Source organism: Lynx canadensis, chromosome A1 (assembly GCF_007474595.2).
Source record: "Lynx canadensis isolate LIC74 chromosome A1, mLynCan4.pri.v2, whole genome shotgun sequence".
NCBI lineage: Eukaryota > Metazoa > Chordata > Mammalia > Carnivora > Felidae > Lynx > Lynx canadensis.
This window is the reverse complement of record NC_044303.2, coordinates 5521968-5544656: the sequence shown is the minus strand read 5'-3', so window position 1 is coordinate 5544656 and position 22689 is coordinate 5521968. Positions and strand designations below refer to the sequence as shown.

Genomic DNA, 22689 nt, shown 5'->3' with positions numbered 1-22689 from the left:
GTTATCCATTCACCTGCCAGCAGACATTTGGATGGTTTCTCTTTCTTGGCTCTTGTGAATACTACTGCTATGAACAAGGGTGTGCAAATATCTCTTCAAGATCCTGCTTTTGGGATGCCTGGGCGGCTCAGTCGCTTGAGCATCTGACTCTTGATTTCAGCTCAGGTCATGATCCCAGGGTTGTGGGATCGAGCCCTGCATCAGGCTCTATGCTGAGTATGGATGGAACCTGCTTAAGATTTTCCCTCTCTCTCTCTCTCTCTCTCTCCTTCTGCCTCTCTCATGCTTGTGCACTCTTTGTCTCTCTCAAATTAAAAAAAAAAAAAAAAAGATCCTGCTTTCAATTCTTTTGGGTATATGCCCAAAAGTGGAATTGCTGGATCGTATGGTAATTCTGTGTGTTAATTTTTGAGGAAACTCCATACCACTTTCTACAGTGATACACCATTTTACATTCCCACCAACAGTGCACAAGGATTTCATTTTTCTATAGTTTCATAATACAGGTTATTTTTTTTAAGTAGCGGTCATCCTAACGGGTTTAAGGTATTATCTCGTATACAAACGTAAATTTTTAATCGTGGTAAGTACAACAAAGGAGAGTCATGTTAAGGGCACCTGTATTAGGAGGATGTAACCTGGTCAGGGGTGCAAGAGAAGGCACCCTCGGGAAGTCACGACTCACGTGAGGTCTGAAAACTAGGTAAGCATTAGCTAGGCGGAAGGCGGAGACCAGGCCATTCAGGAAGTGAGGGGAGTAGGTGCAAATGCACGGTGAGCGTACAAGCAGGGCACTCCAGAAAGCAAGAGAAGACCAGTGTGTGTGTGGGGGGGGGTGAGGAGTGAGGGACGAGATCACAGGAGTGGGGGTCAGGGCTTCATGGTGCCCAAGGGACCCGGTAAATGACCTGGAACTTTATCCTGAGGGCAACGGGAAGCCAGGGGGACAACTACATCAGATTTGTGTTTTGAAAGACTATTTTGACTACAGTAGAGCAATGGATCCGGACAGACTGGATGCCCGTTAGCTAATCAGGAGGCTACTGCAACAGCCCAGGCAAAAAATGCTACACCATCAACTAACGGGACAGGACCAGAGCTGGATGGAGGAAGATACATATTTATAAAAGACACTTAGGAGGTAAAAATGATAGAAGGCTTGGATTAAGCATCATGATGGAGAAAGGCACCTGGGACTCTAGAGGGAAAAAAAGGACAAAAGGGTTCCCATAATCTCAGAAATGACATAATAATCCTACTCAGAAATTGCCACTTATTGAACAAATTAACCGTTTGTTAGGAACAGATATAATTTATTTTTGGTGGCATGGGTGACTATTGCTCAGCTGGTTGCAGCAGGACATAAATGTGACCCAAGTCCTGGATCCTGACCTCTTCCCTCCCACATGCAGGAGGAAATGTCTGGGGTATTAGCCAACCACTTAAAATCAGACCCACACTTTATAAACCGTGCTTCAAAAACTCTGCTTAAGGCAATTAATAAGCATAGATTAACAGCTCAGTTGGTCCAGATTTCATTTTTTAGGGAAAGCCTTGTGGAAGAGTCAAGATCTTTTTAAGTACAAGGGACTGAAATTAAAGTCAGGTCGTCTGTCCACACCCTGGATGCAGGGGAGGAACCTGGAGAGGACCAAGCTTATCTGGGGCTAGGTTTCCTCATCTCTTAATCTTGCCTGAACTATATTTAGCCTTGGAGAATGAATCTGGGTTTCCGAATCTCTGTTGGGCAAGAGCTGTGCTGTCTAGCACAGTGACCACTGGCCAGAGGCAGCTACTGAACACTTAGTTGGTCTGGTCTGATTTAAGATGTACTGTAAGTTCAACACACACACTGGATTTCAAAGGTTTAGTACAAACAGAACGTAAGTTATCTCATTAATAATTTTTTAAATGTTGATCACAAGTTAGTATATTAATAAAACTAATTTAACTGTTTGTTTTTACCTTTTTAATGGGGCCACTAGAAGACTGAACGCTATACATGTGTCTGCCATATTTCTATTGGACAGATCTGCTCAGGACCATTAGACTCTAAGACATTTTGAATCATTGGCTTCCCAGAGGCCTCTTGCAGAAAATGTTCCATGTCCTTCCATCTCTGTTGCAAACGATTAGTTCCACCCAAGGCTGTCTTCTTGTTCTGGGTGGGGAAGGAGGGGAGGGCGGCTACAAAAAGTAGGCAGTGTCCCATGGCACTCAATTTGGAGACACAGTGGGGAAAGTTGGCCAGCTGCTTTTCTACAACATAACAACGCCTGTCAATTTTCCAGAAGGAGAGGAGAGTCCTATCTTAACTTGTCTCAGTCACTTTTCCCTTTTGTGTCTGCAACTTAGCAATTTCTTCATTAATTAGGACTCTTCTCAGGAGTAACAGAAATCCAACTTGAACTGTCTGAAGCAAAAATGGGAATATACTGGTTTATGTGTATCCGAAAGTTTGGAGATGGCCCTAGCTTCAGGAAGAGCTAGATCCAGGAGTGCACTCAAAGCGGTCCTCTCCTGGTTCAGCTTTTCCTCTGTGCTCGGTTCATCCCCAGCCAGGCACTCTCTCCACAACGGCCACTGGTAGCTCCAGGCCGACATCATCCCCGTATGACAGACCAGCAGCAAGAGTGCCTTCTCCTTCCCCTGTTAGTTTCTATTAAAAACAAATCCTTGAACTGCCTCTAAGTGGCCTGGTGCAGGTCCCCACGCCCATTCCTGAATCAGTCACCATGGTCCGCGATATGGACATCCTGGCTGACTAGTTCTGGATGCCAAGTTCAGAACCAGCACTGTCTAAATACATGTTCTGGAAGAGGGGAAGGGATTTAGGGGCTGTGACCACAAAGATGTAGGGCGGGTGACTGATGACAAGATGGCCCTCCACCCAGGAGGCAACAGGCTTGTTTGCTGAGGCTGAGAAGGGTGGGCGGGGCTTGCCTTCACTGGCACTCAGAAATCTCCACATTTAAACACGTCCTTCTTTCAGGTTCTATCCTTTATTACAATCAGGGTGTAGCAATTAAAAAACTAAAACAAAACCAGGGGCACCTGGGGGGCTCAGTCGCTTGAGCATCTGACTTCGGTTCAGGTCATGATCTCACAGTCTGTGGGTTGGAGCCCCTCATCGGGCTCCGTGCTGATGGCTTGGAGCCTGCTTTGGATTCTGTGTCTCCCTCTCTCTCTGCGCCTCCCCTTCTCGCGCTCTGTCTTTCTCTCTCAAAAATAAACATTAAAAAAACATTTTTAAAAAAAAAAAAAAAAACGAAAACAAAACCCATGAATGAATGAGCACGATAGGCACAGATACAGGTAACCCTAATTTCTCTTTTCCTGTCTTTAGCCAAAGGAATGCCAAACACTCTAACAGCTGGTTAATCTTGGTTTCAGAAGCATACAATTTCTTCGATGGGTGCTAATATTTTACGATGCACAAGAGTGACTGAAGATCTCCCCTCCTTTAAATCCTTTCACTATTTTGGTCTTCTTGGATTCTGTCAACAGCAGCTTTGTATCGTTGTTTACACAAAATACGACAGCCGTGGCAGAGGCCTAATCGCAGGCTGTGATTCTCTTTAGTCTGACCCAACTTTTCTTGCAAGGTTTGTCTTTCCTTGCACAAACCCTTTCGCTGCTGGCCTCTCCCAGGCAGCTCTCCACCTCTTAAACAGAACAAGCCTAAAGAACACGGATGTCCCCGGGCAGGAGGACCACAAGCTGCACACCGTGGTCACCAGTCAAGGCCGTTTTTCTCTGCAGATGTCAGAGAAGGAAACTCCTGCGTAGAGTCTCAACTCCAGCGCCCCGCATACGCATTTCCACATGTTTGGAGAAAGGAAAAGTTCAAAACCACATCAAACATACTCAGTGACCGCGGAGTATAAATATTACAAACAAACAAAATCAGCATGTAATGTGTACTTTAATTTGCTGACAGATATTTAAAAAAATTAACATCCGAATGAATGGCAAATGCCAACACCACAACAAAACCCTTCACTGAGGAGAAAAATAACTCACAATCAAAGCCGCCTGGCCTCTAATTAGCACACAGCATCCTTGAAACGAGAGGCCAAAATAAAATAAACTGCCAAAAGAAAGAGAAGAGGGGTGTTGGGGGTGGGGGAGTAGGAACGAAAAAAAAAGGGCTTTCCACGACATACCTAAAAAAAAAAAAAAGACATGGTCTGAAACCTACTTTCCCCGGGGTTCAAGGGCAGAAGCGTGCAGCTCACACACAAGGTACGTGTACTGTTTCTGACTCTGCAGTTACCTTTTAAAAATTTGACTACACTGCAGGGTAAGCGTCTTCCGATGCAAGTTAATCAAAGCACAGTTTCAAGGAGATTCGCCTGACACTTAGGTGACATCTGGCTTGTACCCAGTATCAATCACCCCGGGTGCTCTCCATAGCCACCGAGTCTCAGCTGCTGCCCTCCCCAGACTGACCGGGGTGCTGCTGCCTTGTTTCTAAGCCTCTGTGCCCGCCTACGGCTCGTAGATCATCAGGTGAGCTAATGCCTGATTCCCCATGTAACTGCTTGTGTGCAGCATACACTTGTATGAATGCACATTTGTCTGAGACTTAGTAGGTTCTCAATAAACGTTACCTACTTTTTTTTTTTTGTGCCAAGCGCACAAACATTTATTAGCCTGCTGGTACAGTTGTACGACCCGTTCACCCAACCTATTTTGCAGCGCTCTGACAAAGCCCTTGCGAGGAAGGTTTGCTGAGAGGTTCAGGGCGGGACTTCTGGTAGGTCTGCAGAGAACCTGAGGAACTCAGGCCCAGTTGGGATGCCTTTGGGCATTAAGTTGCTGGATTTGCCCACTTTAAAAAAATTTTTTTTTTTTTAACATTTATTTATTTTTGAGAGACAGAGGCAGAGAATGAGCAGGGGGGTGGGGTGGGGTGGGGTGGGGTGGAGAGACACAGAATCCGAAGCAGGCTCCAGGCTCCGAGCTGTTTGTTAGCACAGAGCCCAACGCGGGGCTCAAACTCACGAACTGCAAGACCATGACCTGAGCTGAAGTCGGACGCTCAACCGACTGAGCCATCCAGGCGCCCCTGGATTTGCCCACTTTTTAACCCTCACTTATGCAATGGCCCTGGAGGCCGTGTCATATTTCTAACCAGTGATACACTTTCTTTTCTTTTCTTTTTTTATTGGCAAGTTAGCTAACACACAGTGTAGTCTTGGCTTCACAAGTAGATTCCCTTGATGTGTCACTTACATAACAACACCCAGTGCTCATCCCAACAAGTGCCCTCCTTAATGCCCACCACCCATTTTCCCCACCCCCGTAACATTACCTACTATTATTTACATGTCTTCTCTTCCTCAACCTACTAGCTCCAGAGATAGATATCATCTACTCCACATACCCGATGAAACTGAGACTCAGAATTAACAGTTACAGACGTTATGAACAGTAGACTTCGCTTTATGTATTTCTTAGGCATTAGGTTAACTGAGTTCAAATCCCACTTTCAACATTAGGATGTGCACTGAATAGGAGAGAGGTTTGATCCTGGTCACTTTAACCCAGATTGTTTCTGTGGATCCCACCAGGCCTTGCACAGAAGCAACCAGGCCCAGTGGTGTTGGCCCCATTACTGCCCGTAGAAAGAATCTGAAATTGCTTTAAGGAGCTACCACATTTTGAAAAATATACTCTCCCCCTTGTTTGATTATCAGGGAACAACAAACAAAAACAACTTGGCATGACATGTAACATCTACAAAGGCCATCCGTGTTCTGACAGAACTGTTATCCAATGCCTGAATTTTCTCATCTCAGAGCCCAGATATTCATAGGCCTGGGAGAACTCATCTTGATATCCTTAATCAAGCAACTGTGTCTGTTTTTCCCTTCATTATCAATGAAGAATTTTTGGTTATAGTTCGGTTCATGTTTTTCAGTTCTAGTGATCGTCTCCAACAGGGATTAGTGTGGGGAGCCTGTAAGCAGGACAAACTCATCCTGGACGTGGATGACAAGAGTTACAGACACTGGAGAGACCTGGGAGTCCTTCTTAGTTTTGTTCACATTGTTACGTACTCAGAGAATGTCATCCAGAAACAGGGCAAGTCAATCTTATTATCACCCAAAGTGTACAAGCTTATTTTTATTTTTTTAAACTATATATATTTTAAAAAGTTTATTTACTTATTTGGAGAGAGAGAGAGAGCGAGAGAGAAGAGGGCAGGGGCAGAGAGGGAGGGAGGGAGAGAGAGAATCCCAAGCAGGCCCCGCCCCGTCAGCATAGACAGAGGCTAACGTGGGGTTCCATCTCATGAACCGGGAGATCATGACCTGAGCCAAAATCAAGAGCTGGACGCTTAACCGACTCAGCCACCCAGGCGCCCCCAAAATGTACAAGTTTAAAAGCCAAAATACAAATCGGACTTCCACAAATAATTTGGCCAACCTCAATAAACAAGAAAACTGCACAAAGGAGATACCGCAAGGTTATTTCAAGCCAAGAGACAAGTCTCTACTGATGGAACTTTCTACCTCCTGAGGCTGACCCCTTCTCATATAAGCCGGGGCCACAGGCTTTTAAAATAAACATTATTTGAGGAAAATAGAACGTACTCTATTCAATATTGCTATATTAAAGAGAATTCCAATAAGCTTTACAGTATTCATGTTAGGTGTTTCTGGGATGTTATTACCTAAAACACTAACGATTGTGATATTAAAGTAATTTTTTACCAAATCTTTAAATAAATCTACAAACGCCCAAGTTCGAATATGGCGTAATATGCAATGTTAAGCCTTAAGCCTGTTTTTTTTTTTTTTTTAAAGCACATACTTCCTTGATTGACTGCATACTGGTGACTATAAAAGAAATGTCCCAACACCAACATGAGGGTCAAGTGCCTTTTCTATGCACCTGCTACTGACACAGTATGGGTGGCACATGCATGAGGTGCTCCTTGGAGAGTGGGCGTGGGTGCAGGGTGGGGGCACTACAAGGCTGGCTTCATTTGGTGGCTCAACACTCACGCAAGAGACTCTGGTGGTCTTCTGTCTTTATATCACATCTTTCATGGCGGCAGAAGGATTCTGGAGGGGCTTCCCTCCCAATGGTTGAACAGCTCTGGCCGGCACGGCAGCAACCACATCACGCACAGGAGAAAGCCATCTCTTTGATGGATTTCTTCCGGGAGCAAACATGCTTCTCTCGCAGAAGCCCCCAGAGAATGTCTCCTGTGTCCCCTGTAGGGTTTCTGAATCACTTACGACAGCAGGGGCTGGGATCAAGCTCTCCCCAGGAGTCAGGGGGGGAAATGAGTCCCCGAAGGTGCTGGACCTCTTGCACAAGGCCTTGTATGTGCCTACGAACCAGGCCCCTCGGGAAAGCGTGGAGGAGGATGGATGCTGGGGGTGAACAACATTGTCCCACGCCAGGAAACTTAACCCGGGCACAAGTGCCCTCCTGGCCCTTGGGTGGGCCTTTGTCCTGCAGAGATGTTCTAGAACCCCAGCTGAGCAAAGGTGGTGGCCGATGGGGCTGTTACCCTTCTCCCTCGCTTGCCTCCCTGAGGCACTTGGAAACAAAAACCCCTCTCTTAACATTCTGTGTGGAAAATACCTGGGCCTGAGATCTTACTAGGTTGCCAAGTCCAGGAGAAAGCAGTCAGTTAGGGAAGATGAGTAGTGGATCTCTTTGACCAACCATGGTCAGCAATGATACCTCCATTCTGTAGACTGTTAGCCCGTTGGGATTTGCACTGTGTATACACGAGTGTGGGTATAAAACTCAAACGTAAACCCATTCCTGTATTTAGGATTAAAAAAACAAAGCCTGTCATAGGCCAGAAACTGGCTGAAGCCTGGAGCTTGGCACTACAGAGTTAGCAGTTTGTAAGCTTTGAAGTGAAAGGTTTTTTTCTCCTCTTTTACTAGCAATGAAAAGAACGTTAAAGGAAAAGCACCGAAGTTGATGAGGAATATTTTTCCATGGTGAACGATGTAATGTCCTCTGGTATAATTCTCTATTTGGAAAGCTAGCTGCCTTAAAGCAGTCACTGGCGATGCCCGCCATGTCTTACATAAGCACTGCCCATGAGACATAAATCATTTGTGAATATTTTAAACATACCATCTTCTCCCTGTAACACCCTGCATGACTCGAACACTGATGGAGTAATATTTTAGGTGTCTTAGAGCAGTGGTTCTCAAACATTAAAGGGAGGAATAGCTTGAAGGTTTATTAAAATTCAGAGGTTGGGGCTACACACCCAGGGACTGTGATATTGTGTGTGTGTGTGTGTGTGTGTGTGTGTGCGCGCGCGCGTGCCTTGGAAGAACGTATTTTCTGGGTGGGGAGGAGGTTGTTTTTTAACAGGCAACCCAGATGATTCAGATGCAGGTAGTCACCTGAACTTACGGATAAATATCACATCTAGAACCTATAAGACGTTAAAATCCTCTGGCCAAAAGAATTGGGAGCCGAGTGTACAATATCTCTGTTCACAAAAGTTCAAAAATAATTGGTCACTCCAGGAAAAAGAGCAGGCATGTCTTCTAACTCCCTCAGGTTTTCTTGTTATATCTGTACCATGTGCCTCTGAGGTAATTAGTGTAATATTACACTGACTTTGCCGATAAGGAAATTAACGCGGACTAAGGGACTTACCAAAGGTTATAAAGCTAGTTAGGGCAGGTCTCTTGACTTTTACACAGAGGTCAAATGAGATGATATCCCCTCAGATACTCCCCAAGTTAAAAGCCTTGAGAAATACGTGAAGAAAATGTAAATACGTTTCCCGATCCAGTTTTAGATAAAGTCTTCCTCTCTCTAACTGAAAGCTCTCCCTTCAGCAGGCAACTCTGGGCTAAGCCACCTTCAAGCACTGGCTTTGGGGACCCATTATGGAGATGCCTGTAACCCATGGTTATGCTACTGGGAGAAAGAAAAACATACGGTCCTCTATGGGAAAACATCAGCACATATTTTCCCTGGTAGGGGACTTTGGCAGTAACCAGGATAGACGCAACTTGAGTTTTTAATTCGCTTTCGATCTAGCATGGGCCTAGAAAAATAGAAAAACAGGGTGTCCCTTAAAAATCCCACAAATGTTGCATATTTTCAGATGACTTCTCTGAGTTCAGAAACTGCCACTGAGACTTCTCGGCTCACTGTCTGGCTGGGTTTCGAGTACCATATCATGAGGTACTGGAGGGAAGATAAAGACCCTTTGACGGTGGAAAAGCACTCTCATCTAGAGCCTTCTCCTCCTTTGCCCTCGAGGGAAAACCTGCCTTCTCCCCGCCATGAGAAAAACTCCAAACATAATGGATGAGACAAAGAAAGAAATATTGAACTAAATCTGTTAGGAAACCCCAGCAGAAACAATGCATCTTTTCAACAGTTTAGGATGTTATGAATAGACAGAATGTTTTGTGCGGGGTATCTGTCTTGGGCTCCTCAGTGAGAAATGCCGTTTGCCATTACACTAGTTGAATTCCAAAGCTCAAAAGAACCGTCTTCATTTGCCAAAATCCTACCGCTTTGGGAACTACAAAAAAAGGTTTCTACAAGTCACTAAAAACATGTAACAGCAACAACAACAACAGTCTTCTCCCAGAGTACCCCTCACTCCTAAGCACTCGCCAATGGTTTTAGCTCAGGCTACTATAAGGAAATACCATAGATGGGGGTGGCTTATCAGCCCCAGACATTTATTTCTCATGGTTCTGGAGGCTGGACGTCTGAGATCAGGGTGCCGGCCTGGTCTTTCCGGTGCAGACATCTAACTTTTCATCACAGCTTCAACGTGGCAGAAACCAAGTAAGCTAGCTCTCTGGCCCCTTCTTCTATGGGCACTAATCCCCTCGATGACCTAATAACTTCCCAAAGGCCCTACCTCCAAATACCATCACACTGGGGGGTTAGGGCTTTACCACGTGAATCAGAGGTTAGGGACACAAACACTGAGTCCATAATACCAACCTAGAACCAAAGGGATGACCACGGCTTGGGCACATTTTCGACAGTAACCCTAAGGAGCCCTGTTTCTGCCTGTACCTGAGCCCGGCTCCCATCTTTCTTTACGATAGCCTGAAATCCCTTCGGAGTCAGCAGGAGGTCTTTGGGAGATCTCAGGCTAGTGTTGGCCACTCTCCATGCAAGGGCTTCTTCAAAAGTGTTCAAAGGATGAACAAACCACTGGGCAGCAGACAGCAGGTGAAAGAGCGTTGACATTGTTCTCTGACACCTGTCCCCACTAAGAGGTCACCCCCAGACGAAGACTAGAGATAATAAACAGCTCTTTAAACACAGACAGCAGAATACTGACTTAGAAATCCTGTGACATGAAAACTACATTAATCATCTCATTCAACGTCTAGCAAGAACCTCAGTCCCGGCCAGCCATGTTGGATTTCAAGACTTCCTTTGCCTCACGCAAACCAACCAACAAAAAAGTTAGAACGACGGGGAATACGTGAAAAATAAAACCATGTGTATGCCAAAGTGAAATGTGGTTTGATATTATCGTTTCTTTGCTTTGGGGTGGTAGGACTACCTGGTTAAATGTGGTTGAAAGGTCCTCAACAACAGAAATTTCAGTCGAGGCTTCACACAGGAAGCAACTTGGATAGTGAAAATGTGGCCTGTTAGGGTCTGCCCGGCAAATGTGGCCTCTCTGAACGTGGAAAGTAACCTCTTAATCGGAGTGAGAGTTGGAAACCAGGCTAGCTCGTGCACATTTGGAATGGAGTTGCGGCTACAAATGCGTACAGAGGGGGTTCACGCGAGCTTCTCTTTGTTGAAGATGCCGGGAGGGGTTTCCAAACTAGCAGTTTTTGCTGGCCGGCCACGCGTGGACAGATTCCATTCTGCCAGCCATCACTTTTCTCTAACATAAGAAAGTCTCTTCAGCAATCAGCTGTTCTCCGCACCGTAAAAACTCCCCGAGAGAAACAGTCGTGAGACCACACCTGCCCTCGCCCAGAAGGAAGAGAATGTGAAGCAGATATTCTAGGCACTTGGTTTGTTTTGGGGATGGACCCCATTGCTTTAAAGTAGAACTGATTTCTTTAAATGTACAAAGTATCTTTGCCGGGAGATGCTTGTCTTGCTACACCATCTTCTGGAATTTCCTCTGTCACTCGGATTTGGAAGAGGTATGTTTGGCCTCGTTGCTTACGGATGGCAAAGATGCATCAGGAGACATACAAGCCTACTCCTGAAGAACACGTCTGCCCTGCTCAGCACCCACATTCAGGGGAGGTCCCGGACACCCTGGGATGTCGACTACTGATTCGCCAAGCAAAAAAGACCAGCAATGCCACCCCCGGATTATCTCACACGACACGGCCGCTGCACATGTATCTCGCGTTGGGTAGACCCAGGAGTTTCGGCTTATTTCGGCAGAGTAAGTGAGGCTAAGACAGCAGTCGGCTGTGCCACAGACAGGCCTGTCCCTAAAATACGTATTCCTGGTGCAGGGACACGAGTGGAAACCCCTGACCCCCAGGCCTTCTCTTCTCATCCCATGCCTCATGCACATGGGGGTGGGTCTAAAGATGCAAACACCCAGCTGGCCCAGAGCACGTACCTGGCACCTAGCTGCCCCTTGGGGCAAGGGGTGTTCACACAGGCCTGGATCTGGGAAGAGGGCCAGGCAGGCCTGGGAAGCTGGCTTTTGTGGCTGCTCGGGAAGGAAACTCAGGGTCCTAGGAACCCAGGGAAGGGACTAGACGTAGGGGTTCTGGCTCTGTGTACCGTGGGCTCCTCACCCTGAGAAGAGGAACATACCCAGCCAGGGAGAGCCATCGCGGAGGCCTCCAAAGCACAGGGCCCGGGCAGCCACTTGCCGGGGGTCTCTGGGCAGCTCTGGCTATGGGCAGACCCCGAAATGGGGTCTGTAGGGTCAGCCTGGAGTGTCAGGGCCTGCATGGCTTCATTTGTAACCTGGGGTGGTTTGGAACCTAGGATTGTCAAACTCCTCTCGAGAACCAATACCGTGGGACTCTAAGATCCATCACCGTTGATGGCTCAATCTCAAACACCGGACAAATACAGAAGAAAAGAAAATATTAAAACAATTCAAACAAGTGTATAGGTCTTCAACCTCAGCCTCTCTAGTTCAAGAGATGAACAAGAAGATATTCTGGTGAATTAATGATCTGGTTCATAGAGGCGTTAGATTTATCTTGCACAGGAGACTATCAGTCAGAGAATAACAATACACTTAACCTCACAACTACCATCAACATAATCATTGGACTGTGAATGACTCAAAACAACTCCAGTTTTCCAAGGGCCACAAACTACCTGTACACATCAGAACTGTGTGTAATCAACACACATTCCATTATGGAAATGAGGACACGCCAGGTAGGTCAGCGGATTTAAGCTGACTACTTACAGTAGTTAAGATTTCAGATGCCGTTGGTGTGGACGAGACCACCTCTTCCAGGTGCTCTGATCTGGTTTATTTCCCTCCCTCTGAATTTTGATGGAAGCAGGCAATACCAGCCTCTCCTGAAGTTCATCAGTGTCACGAGACCGGAGAAGCCCACACACGGAAAGCATCATCACCATCGGACATTGGACACGGAAAGCCCATTCGCAATTAGCAGCACTGACCTGTCCTTTCATATCTGGAGCAATGGGAATGGTGGGCCAGATGGTTGAGTAGACGCCAAAAAACACCAGCCAGATCAGCATGCTTCCCCAGACAGCCAGATGACTGAACTGCAAAAGGAAACACACGCTCAGGCAGGGCTTGTCCGCTGGCCCAGGAGAGCCACCTGAACCCCACCTGCAGCAGAATCCCTGTGTCCAAGCCACCCTTCCTTATGGGAAACATTTTGACCCATCACTAGTCATTGGAAAGCTCCATCTTCTAATGGCCTTGTCTCAGAATATTTAACAAGGATTTCAAGTAACCGGTGGCCCCAAACTAAGATCAAGGTGCTTTTGCTGCTGCAGCTGACCTTCTCCTAGACCCATCCCGTACTTTTAGTAGGCCCCCCGCTGGTCCTCACCAGCGTCTGCTCCAACTTGGAGCTACATAAAGCCAGTAAGAAAGCACTGAATGGACAAAAAGAACAAGATGTTCTTACTTATTGAGATTTCGGCCGTTCTCTTCATTTTCCAAAGACCTTTTTACAAATCTGGGATGGATATTACGCCTTAACAATCCTTTAAGTGCCTACTGAGCTGTTAGCTTTTTCTCCTCTGTCCTCTTAATATGACGATGCTCGATGTCATCCTTTCTTCCGCACCCCATGATATAATCCATCATCAAGGGCTGCTAGCTTTTTTAAAAAATACATCTGGAATCTGGCCATTTCTCACTACCTCCTCCTGTAGCACCCCAGGTCAAGCCACCATCACCTCTCATTTGGATTAACTGCCATTGTCTATTAATAGATTCCCTCCTTCCACATCCAGCTCCAACCTCCTCCCTCACTTTCCCAGAAGCAGAAGCCTATGAAAACAGCAGTGACAGACAAACATGAAACACGGGTTATCATCCTGTAACGTGGCAAGTCACCAAAACGTCTGAAGTTGGGGAATGATTAAATGTTGGATAGCGATAAAACTTAATACTCTTTAATCATGAAGAAAAGTTTTGTGCAAGTATACTTTTAGGTATGGAAAATGTTCATGATATATTTTTAACTGAAAAAAGATCACCAAACTATCTATATGCTCTGTAATGCGTTCTATTAAAAATACACATGGAACAAAGTCTGTAATGCTATCCAGAAAAGTGTTAATACCAACTGTCTCTTGGTGGTAAAGTGAAGGAAGTTAAAAATTCTCCTTTTTGTCCTTCTGTATTTTCTGTGTGTATTTGTTTTGTTTTAAAAACATGCATATACATTTGACATGAGAAAACTGTTAAGAGTTTAGAGCTGTTACTAAGTGCCAAGCAAATGAATCATCAGAAAAGTTTGGGTTGCAAATTTGCCCTGATAAAGATAAAAAGACGATTTTTACGTGCAAAATTTAAATGAGCAAACCAAATATTGTTGATTGTTTTCCCAAGGCTTAAAAAGATCGCATGCCATCAAAATACCTATAAGGATAGAGAAACAACTCCAGAGAAAACTTACTTTAGTCCAAGCTGTGGTCTCCAAACCAGCTTTCAGACACACAGTGACAACAACATACTGTGAAAACAAAGGAATTGGGGAAAACGTATTATCCTCGGTGACTTATTTTTACTTTCTAGGAGAATCGCAAATCTCCCCTCCAGAGGCAGCTGGAGTTACTTTTGTGCTTTTCTTAGCTTGAAAAGATTTAGGGAAGATAACCTTTCTCAGCGTTGCCTTTTTCACAGGTAGATGTGAAAGTGTCATTTGAAGAATGGGGTGATCTGTTAATCACCTGTCCAGAAATCGACTCTGTCAAATCTCCACTAAAAAAGTGAGGTAAGCATTTCACAACCATTTTGAACTCTAAGGAATCTATACTATGTGGTTTAACGATTTGAAACAAATAACATGAAGGAAGGCCTTATATAAAGGGTTTTCAGAGGCCAAGCCCACACATATGCCACTTAAGACCGGTTCCGTAAACAGAGATAAACTTACCGTGTAAACAATATTTCCAACAAATAAATAGTCTGTGGCCTGGCCACTGGCCAACGGAGTATCTGAAAAACAAAGAAGTTATTACTAACTTCTGGGGAAGAGCACTGCAATCTGTCTTGTTCAGAACACAAAAACAGAACTTTGGAAACATTTATTAAATCGTAAGGGAATTTCAAAAATTGCATCATCTGTGATTCTAATGCCTCCTACTTCTAACGGTGACTTTTTTCATCTGATATTTTCTCCAAATGAAGCAAACAAAATCAGGTTTCCAACATACTGAACCAAACACTTGAACTGCACTGACATTTACATTTTTATAAAGATTAAAATGTCCCTTTGTTGGGTTAAACACAGGGAAGAGTAAGGACATAATAGTCTATCTTTTTGAATGCCAGCATTAGACTTTTTATGAGTGTTCTCTTACTCTGCATTTTTAATTTCTGCTAAGTTGGAATTACAGGCTAATAAAGGAAGATAATTACATGAATACAAATCAATTCATGATTACTGAACTCAGAATTCACTACTCATGTTCTCGTATGCAACCGCGTGAAGTCTATCAATTGGAGGAATGTGAACAATCCAAGGAGAGACATCTAGAAAACACAACAAGGGTTTTGAAGCTTCAATTTTTTAAAAATCTTTTCCACTTTTTTTCTTTTCGGGGATGACTATCACAATGGATAAAACAATCAGTGAGGCTGAACTCTAATAGAACTGTCTGACTTGCCTGCTGTGAAAAGTCTGGTTATTATCCTGAGGGGTTGAAGGCTGTTTCAACATCAGGAATGGTTTCTTTGGATGCCACTGCCAATCTGCTCTTATGTCCTTCTATACTCAAATTTAGATCTGTGGCCTACAGGCCAAGTACATAGGGATTTTTGTGTTCAAATTTCCAACCCAGTGGCTGCCATACATATTTGGGCTTGCTGATTTACACATCTGCTTTGAGGAATCTGACTCTCATGAAAGATTCAAGATCTGTTCAGTTTCCTAAAACACCAAAATGGTTGAGTAGCATCATAGGCAGAATCTGGGGCTCGTGGGGCCCTACACCAAGCTCCAGGGCATGGCCTTTCTCCTGATTCTAGATAGGTAAATTTGTGGATATAAGGGAAGATGAACTGTAAAGTGACATTATGGGCCGCATTATAGACACCTAAACTAAGGGACGGCTGTTGGGGAACATAGGAGTTATCCACAGAGGGATGGCCACAGACTTACAAAGGAATGATCTCGAAGCGTAGGGGAGAGACTTGAAACTTAGGCAGAATTTCATTAAAAGGAAGGAAAAATGTCAAAACAACTACTATTCCATTATTGGGCAATAAATAGGAATAAACTACTGAAATATGCTATAACGTGGGTGAACCTTGAAAATCTCATGCTAAGTGAGAGAAGCCAGTCACAAAAGGCCATCTATTGTAGGATGGTACTTCCTGAGCTGTTCAGAATGGGCCGGTCTATAGGGACAGAAAGTCGATTAGTGACTGACAGGAGGTGGGTTTTTTAGGGGGGGTAAATGAAAAGTAACTGCTCACAGGTATGGGGTTTCTTTGGGGGGAGGTTAAAATGCTCAAACATTGCTTAAGGTGACAGTTGCACAGCTATTTGAATATATTAAACACCATAGCATTTGGGTAAATTGTAGGTAAATTATGTATTGAAAAGCTGTTATTGAAAACAACTCAGTTCTTCAGATACACTTAGCTACATCTCAAATGCTCAATGGTCGCAGGTGGCTAGTGATTACTATGTCGGACAGAAGGGAATACAGAGCGTCACTACTGTCCAGAAAGTTCTATTGGACATTGCAGGCCAGAGTGGTTATGTTGGAGGTGGAAAGAAGCGATAGGAATTGGCACATATTTTGAAGGTATAAATGACAGGATTTAGGACTTGGTGGGGTGGAAAAAACCATGAGGAATCAAGGGTGATTTCAGGTTTTTGCCTGAGTACCTAGGCCAACGGTGATATCATTTACTTGAGATGGAGAACACTGGTTCTGGTCATATTAATGTAGGAATACTGATAAAAAGAGTGACACATTAAAATTTGGTACCAAGTGATCAGTATTTTCCCCCTTCCTTCCTTCATTTTTAAATGTTTATTTATTTTGAGAGAGACAGAATGCAAGCAGCGGAGGGGGAGAGAGAGAGAGAGAGAGAGAGAGAGAGAGAGAGAGAGAGAGAGAATGAATATCCCAAGCAGGCTCCGTGCTGTCAGCACAGAGACGGACTCACGGCTCAATCCCATGAACTGCTAGATCATGACCTGAGCCAAAATCAAGAAGTGGATGCTCAACCGACTGAGCCACCCAGACACGCACCCCACCCCCTCCAAGTGGTCAACATCTTAAAGTCACAATAGGAAGAACAGATAGCAAAGACACATAATGCTACTGAGGGAGAAACAAAAGCATGTGGAGAAAAATGAGGTGGTGAGAAGGGAGTCAAGGTTAGTGGGAAAAAAAATCCCAGCAATGAGCATTAGAAGACCATATAGCCCCGCTCTCTTGTTCCAGCTCTGCTGTTATTTATGTTCTTTAAAAGGTTAGCTTCTAAGTCTCAGTTTCCCCATCTATAAACCGGGGATTTTCTACCAGATACCGATGATGATGATTGAATTGTCACCCAGATTCCTCTAAGATAGAAATCCAAAGACTATAAGGTCTGCATTCTTAGGTGCTACATCAGCCCCAGGTAGGTAATGGTGGAAACTGGAGAGTTTCAGAGCAGAGCTTCTTCCTGTTCAATTTAGGTCAAGGTGGATTTCCTTGTCGCAGTCTACGGGTAAATGAATGGACAACAAAGACCCGAGTTCCCTGAAGTTCAACCTACACTAAGCCCTAATGGAGTTCAGAGTCCGTGCCGACCAGATGGAAAAGTTAGAAGAGGTGTGAGACCAACCTGACAATCAAAGTTCACAATTATGGTTTGACAACTCTTTGAATTTCCTTTTAGTACTAGTGTTTCAAATGTTGGCTGATTCACGTACTAAAAGAAATTAAACATTCAAAGCATTGGTCTAACATGAAGGGCTTAGAACGTGTTTCATATTTTATAGACATAAAGAGAACATTGTAAAGCATGGTAAGAAATTCTGCAATGAAAGGAGAGAACATGTTACCCACTATATGACCGGCACGGTTTTGAGCACTTTACATATATTCGTATGCTTGCCAATATACGTAATAGTAATGCGTAATTATTAGTGTTACTAATATGTAATACTGACATACGTGATATTCCTTCGATATTCTAACAACTGTAAGAAATAATATCATTACCTTCATGTTTCAGACGAGAAAACTAGGGCAGCAAAGAGAAGTCGAGTGACATGAAAAAGATCACCCACTTTGCAACAAACTGCAAATAAGTTTGTTTTCCTTACTGAGCTAGAAAAATGGATCCCAGAGAATAAAAGGAAACAATTTTAAGAGGGAAAAACATTACAAAGGACTCCTTTGAAGTACCAGCACCTAACGGGAAGAACTTTCAGGAGAGAATTGAAGAGGACAGAAAATGAGATTCCTAGGACAGGAATTCTGGGCCACATATGGAAGTAAACGCATGTGCAAACCTGGAGAGCACCAGTAAACCCCCGAAACCTGAGTTAGGGTGCGCACTGCATCAGTCCCAAGTTTCTCAACCTTGGCACTCACTACTGACATTTTTCCAGGTAATTCTTTGTTGCGCGGGGCTGTCCTGTGCATCGCAGGATGTCTGGCGGCTTGCCTGGATGCCAGGAGCACCCAGTCACTAGCTGACCACGGAAACTTTCTCCAGCCGTTGCCAAATGTCCCCCGGGGACAAAATCGCCCAGACTGAGAACCACAGCGTTGGAAGTCAGGCAAGAGAGGAACTGGAAATACCCAGAAGTATACAGGACAGACTCTGAAGCAGTGTCTCACCTGGGAGAACCCTCTTCTCTCCAGTCAGACTGTGGAAAGAATGCAGTGACACCCAACTGTTCCCCCGACCGATGGGCACAAACAGCGGGAGACTTCCGCACAAAGCATGCAACACCCGATCCCTGATGGCCTTTAAACGGGGGCGGACTGTGATTACCTGTAGGACTGAGAGCTCACTTACGAGGACGGCGCCTCCATGGAGCCCCTTGGGACTACTCAACGCTCTGCTGGCAACGTGGCACGGAGAGAAAAAGAGGGAAAACTAAAAGACATTTTCCAACTGTAGCTTCCAGAGTCTGGTGATGCATTAATTTCCACCGTCAAGAAAGTGAAATGCTCCCTGGCATTAAATGTTTATACTTGAGGTGATGTGAATACACTGAAAGTGACTTTTAGACGAGACGGGATAAACCTTCTATTTCTGTTCATTAGTTTGGAAGGATAAGTCAGCGTGCATCTTCGTTTTCCGAGGAAACAGTATCTCCCGCCTCGGTCAAAATGGATTACCATCTGGGAATGATTTATTCCTTGAAGGAGAAACTCCTAAGCCAACTGGAGAATTCTGGGACACGCCAAAAGCCTCAAAGAAGATAGCATCCTGTAGATAAGTCACAAGACACTGCTCTGTACACCCTGCTGGGGAAATTCCCATGGAAGGGATCGTTCTCGTCCGGGTTTTATTTCAACCGCGTTAGAGGCAAATACCTGTGGGCATTGTTCTTTGTTAAATCTTGCCAATAACGTACTGAAGAAGAGACGAGAAGTCCTAAGAAATCATTTGCGAATGAACGCATCCATAAGCTATGGCTTGCTGATAATTCGAGGGTGGAAAAGCCCATTTCGATGGTCCGGTTTATTCCTGAAGCACGCTGCTGACAAACTATTTCTTCCCACGTTGCTGAAACCGAAGAGCACTGTTAGGACTCCAACAACCCACTCAGGAAAACATCTTTCCTGTCGTTTGGCTGTTTTTACTTCAGTCAGATATTTAACATCTGCAGTGACTTTTTTATTTTTTTTTTTAATTTTATTTTATTTTTTTTTAAATTTTTTTTTTTCAATGTTTATTTATTTTTGGGACAGAGAGAGACAGAGCATGAACGGGGGAGGGGCAGAGTGAGAGGGAGACACAGAATCGGAAACAGGCTCCAGGCTCCGAGCCATCAGCCCGGAGCCTGACGCGGGGCTCGAACTCACGGACCGCGAGATCGTGACCTGGCTGAAGTCGGACGCTTAACCGACTGCGCCACCCAGGCGCCCCTGCAGTGACTTTTTTAAAGGGAAAAAGTAACCCCCAAACCCAGGTGAGTGGTTGAGGTCCCCAAGCCAGCCTTCAGAACATCATTTGGCCACCGTCTGTGGAAATGACGGTGAGAACACCACTTCAGGCAGAGCAGCATGGGGTGGGGTGGATGGCTATTTGGGAGGAAGGGGGCGGTGAGAGGGGAAAGGGCAAAAGGAAATGAGCCTGCAGAGGGGCACGGAGGCAGACCCCCGCCCAGGGGGGTGAGGGGTGAGCCGTGCAGGGTGGGCACGGGGCCATGATGGCGTGCACCGGAATGATGAGGTGGGCAGGGCCCGAACCACGCAAGGCTCTCAAAAGGTCCCTAACACGAGAGATCCGTCAAGAGTGCACGCGGAGGGATGTAATCTCCCCAAACCTTTGTTTCCCTATCTTCACCAGCAGGACGGCGGTGCACTTCCCACCAGAAAGCCATCATTATCGGCACACAAAGGCTTAGCCGAGCAGGGGTGGCAGCAAGGATTCAGCTCCCTACGGCACCAGAACAGCTGGCATGTAACTAAACTGGGACCAGTCAGCCTTTTGCAAACCGGGGATCAAATTCACCCGGGTGAGAGATGAAATGAGAGAGGCGATGCTCGCCTCTCTCCAAAACCCATCGGAAGATTTCCATAGAGTGGAGAACCTAAGAGAAGAGGAAAGATTTAGAATGATTTTACTGTGGCTACATGTGACATAAAGCCTACTAGAACGATGGGGTTTCCTATATGCATCAAAAGGGTTAAACATTAAGTGACAGAGTTGGAGACACCGTCCCGGGTAGAGTTAGCCCATTCTCTTAAAGGCCGATATCACACTGGGGCTTCAGGATCCATTGGCCCACAGCAGTGGGTGACACTGTTCTTCCAGACTGACATTATTGGCAATATCTGGTCGGATCCAGGGGCCAACGTCGTGTAAGATCAGCCAAGTGTGGTTTAGAAATAGTCACTAAAACAGACTATTGTGGACCGTTGAGACAAAACCACACGGACTCTCCACATTAGTAGCGACAACCCAGAAATGCTGCACGCAAGAACCTCTTTGAAAATATTTGTGGGAAAACCCGTGATTTGTAAGGAAAGTATGTCTCATTTTCTAAGCAGACAGAATGATCAAGGAACTTACTTCAGAGTATTCCAAAGGGCTAGGTTGGTGACATTTTATAAAGATGCCATTTCAATTAAAAGCTTGTTAAAAGCATTACATCATTAAACCACAAGAACGTATCCAGAAATGGCTCTGACAAAAAGCAAAATCTGAAGACAAAGTTATAGCACGGTCCCGTACAGTCAGGGAAGACAGGATTTAATAATCAAGAAAACAGATGGTGAATTTATATGTGCATTTTTAATGTCGTAAGAATCTGTGGAACACCTGAATTAGAAATCCCAGGCACCTCACGCACATTATGACTCAGTAGGGAGAACGGAGGTGGGGGGCACCATTCCCTTGACGACAAGGCACCTGCCAAGAATTTTGTCTGAAGATCGGATGCCAAGTTTCTCTTGCTTTCCCTCTCCCCGCCCTTTGGCTTCAGAACTTCCAGGAGCCCTTATTCCAGAATATTAACAGGGTATCGTTACCCCATCTTGCTCTTTGGGCCTCTCAAGACTCTAGACGTTTCGAGGAGGTACTCCCCAACCAGGTACTACTCGATTAGTACAGTATTGAAAGTGAAGATGTATCTCAAATGTCAACTCACTAATTTACAAACTTTCAGAACTCACCCTGCTCAAATACCTTGACTGCCGGCTCTGTGATTGAAACTATTCTTTTCTGCTTCCAATGCTATGTATTCGTGAAGAGAAAATTTATTTTTTCCTTTCTCGGTAAAGAGTGGTATAAAATATTGGAAAGAGTTTACAGAAGGTCGAGTTTATACAAGTGTTAGTGATTATAATTACATTCATAACCAGTGCTGGGTTGAGTTCCTGGTTATATAAGCCTTTTGCTGGATTTTCTCCTCTCTACTGCCGTTACTGACGGAGAAAGTTAAGGATGAAACTCAAATTTTAATGTGTTTTTCACTGTTGTTTACTAAAAATGGATTTCAAAAAGGTAGTTAAGAAAAAAAAAGGTGGTAAAAACGATGGAAAGCAAACTTGAATGTCAAAGTCAAAGGCCACAGACTTGTGCCTTATTCTCGGGTGCACAGCTAAATAGCACTCCCTAGCCCCTCATACCTAGGGAGGGCCCTGTGACTAGTCTGTGCCAATCACACATGGGCAGGAGATGCCAGAGATGGTCAGGAGAAACCACTCCCTCTCCTGGCTCTCTGCCCTGCCGATGTTAAGGCTGAGGGTGAACTCAGGGGTCATGATGTGGAGTCCCCTTGCCCCCTTGCATTGAAACGCACCCAGAATTTGTTTTAATGAGGTATGGTAAGCTATGCAGACATGGAAACGATGTCGTGAAGGAAGTTCATGCTTACAGATCCCTAGAAACAGGAGCCATGGATGCCACACAGGGCCACACGGGGAAGCACCAGGGTCAGTCAGGAGGAAGGCGATGAAAGGGGAGACCGTGGTCCAGAGCCTTAACTGGGGTTTTGGGGGGATGGAATGGGCAAGGCAGAGCAGGTATGCTGTGTAAGCTTAGGACTGGATGGTGTGAATAATTTCAGCAGACTCTGGGTTATAGGGGTGATCCCTAGTTGTCTGATACCTGGCCCCGGGGTGATTCAGGGCAGGGAGAATATTGCTTGGTATGTGAAAGTTAATAGATTAGATGGTTGGGGGTGTGGGCTCTGGACTACTTGATCTGAGTATCAGAGACATTGCTGCAAGGGAGTCCTTTGCTCTCTCTAGGAACTAGGTAGCCCTGGGAAGGATGGTCTCTTCAGGATCAAGGCCCCAGTCATCAGAGCATCAAAAACATGGAAAATGAGAAAATATGCTCAGCGTGCCTGGGTGGCTCAG

At 45.1% G+C, this 22689-nt stretch overlaps 1 protein-coding gene across 1 annotated transcript in view; it reads right to left on the bottom strand.

Annotated features, from left to right (window-relative positions):
• The window catches only part of LOC115508933 (phospholipid-transporting ATPase IB), a 599908-nt gene that overhangs the window by 133238 nt on the left and 443981 nt on the right, over positions 1–22689 (bottom strand). Inside the window, exons 31-33 of the mRNA XM_030308008.1 lie at positions 14571–14632; positions 14091–14147; positions 12613–12720 (exon numbers count right to left, since the gene is read on the bottom strand). Of these exons, the coding sequence (XP_030163868.1) occupies positions 12613–12720; positions 14091–14147; positions 14571–14632 (227 nt within the window). The remainder of the gene's footprint in view (positions 1–12612; positions 12721–14090; positions 14148–14570; positions 14633–22689) is intronic.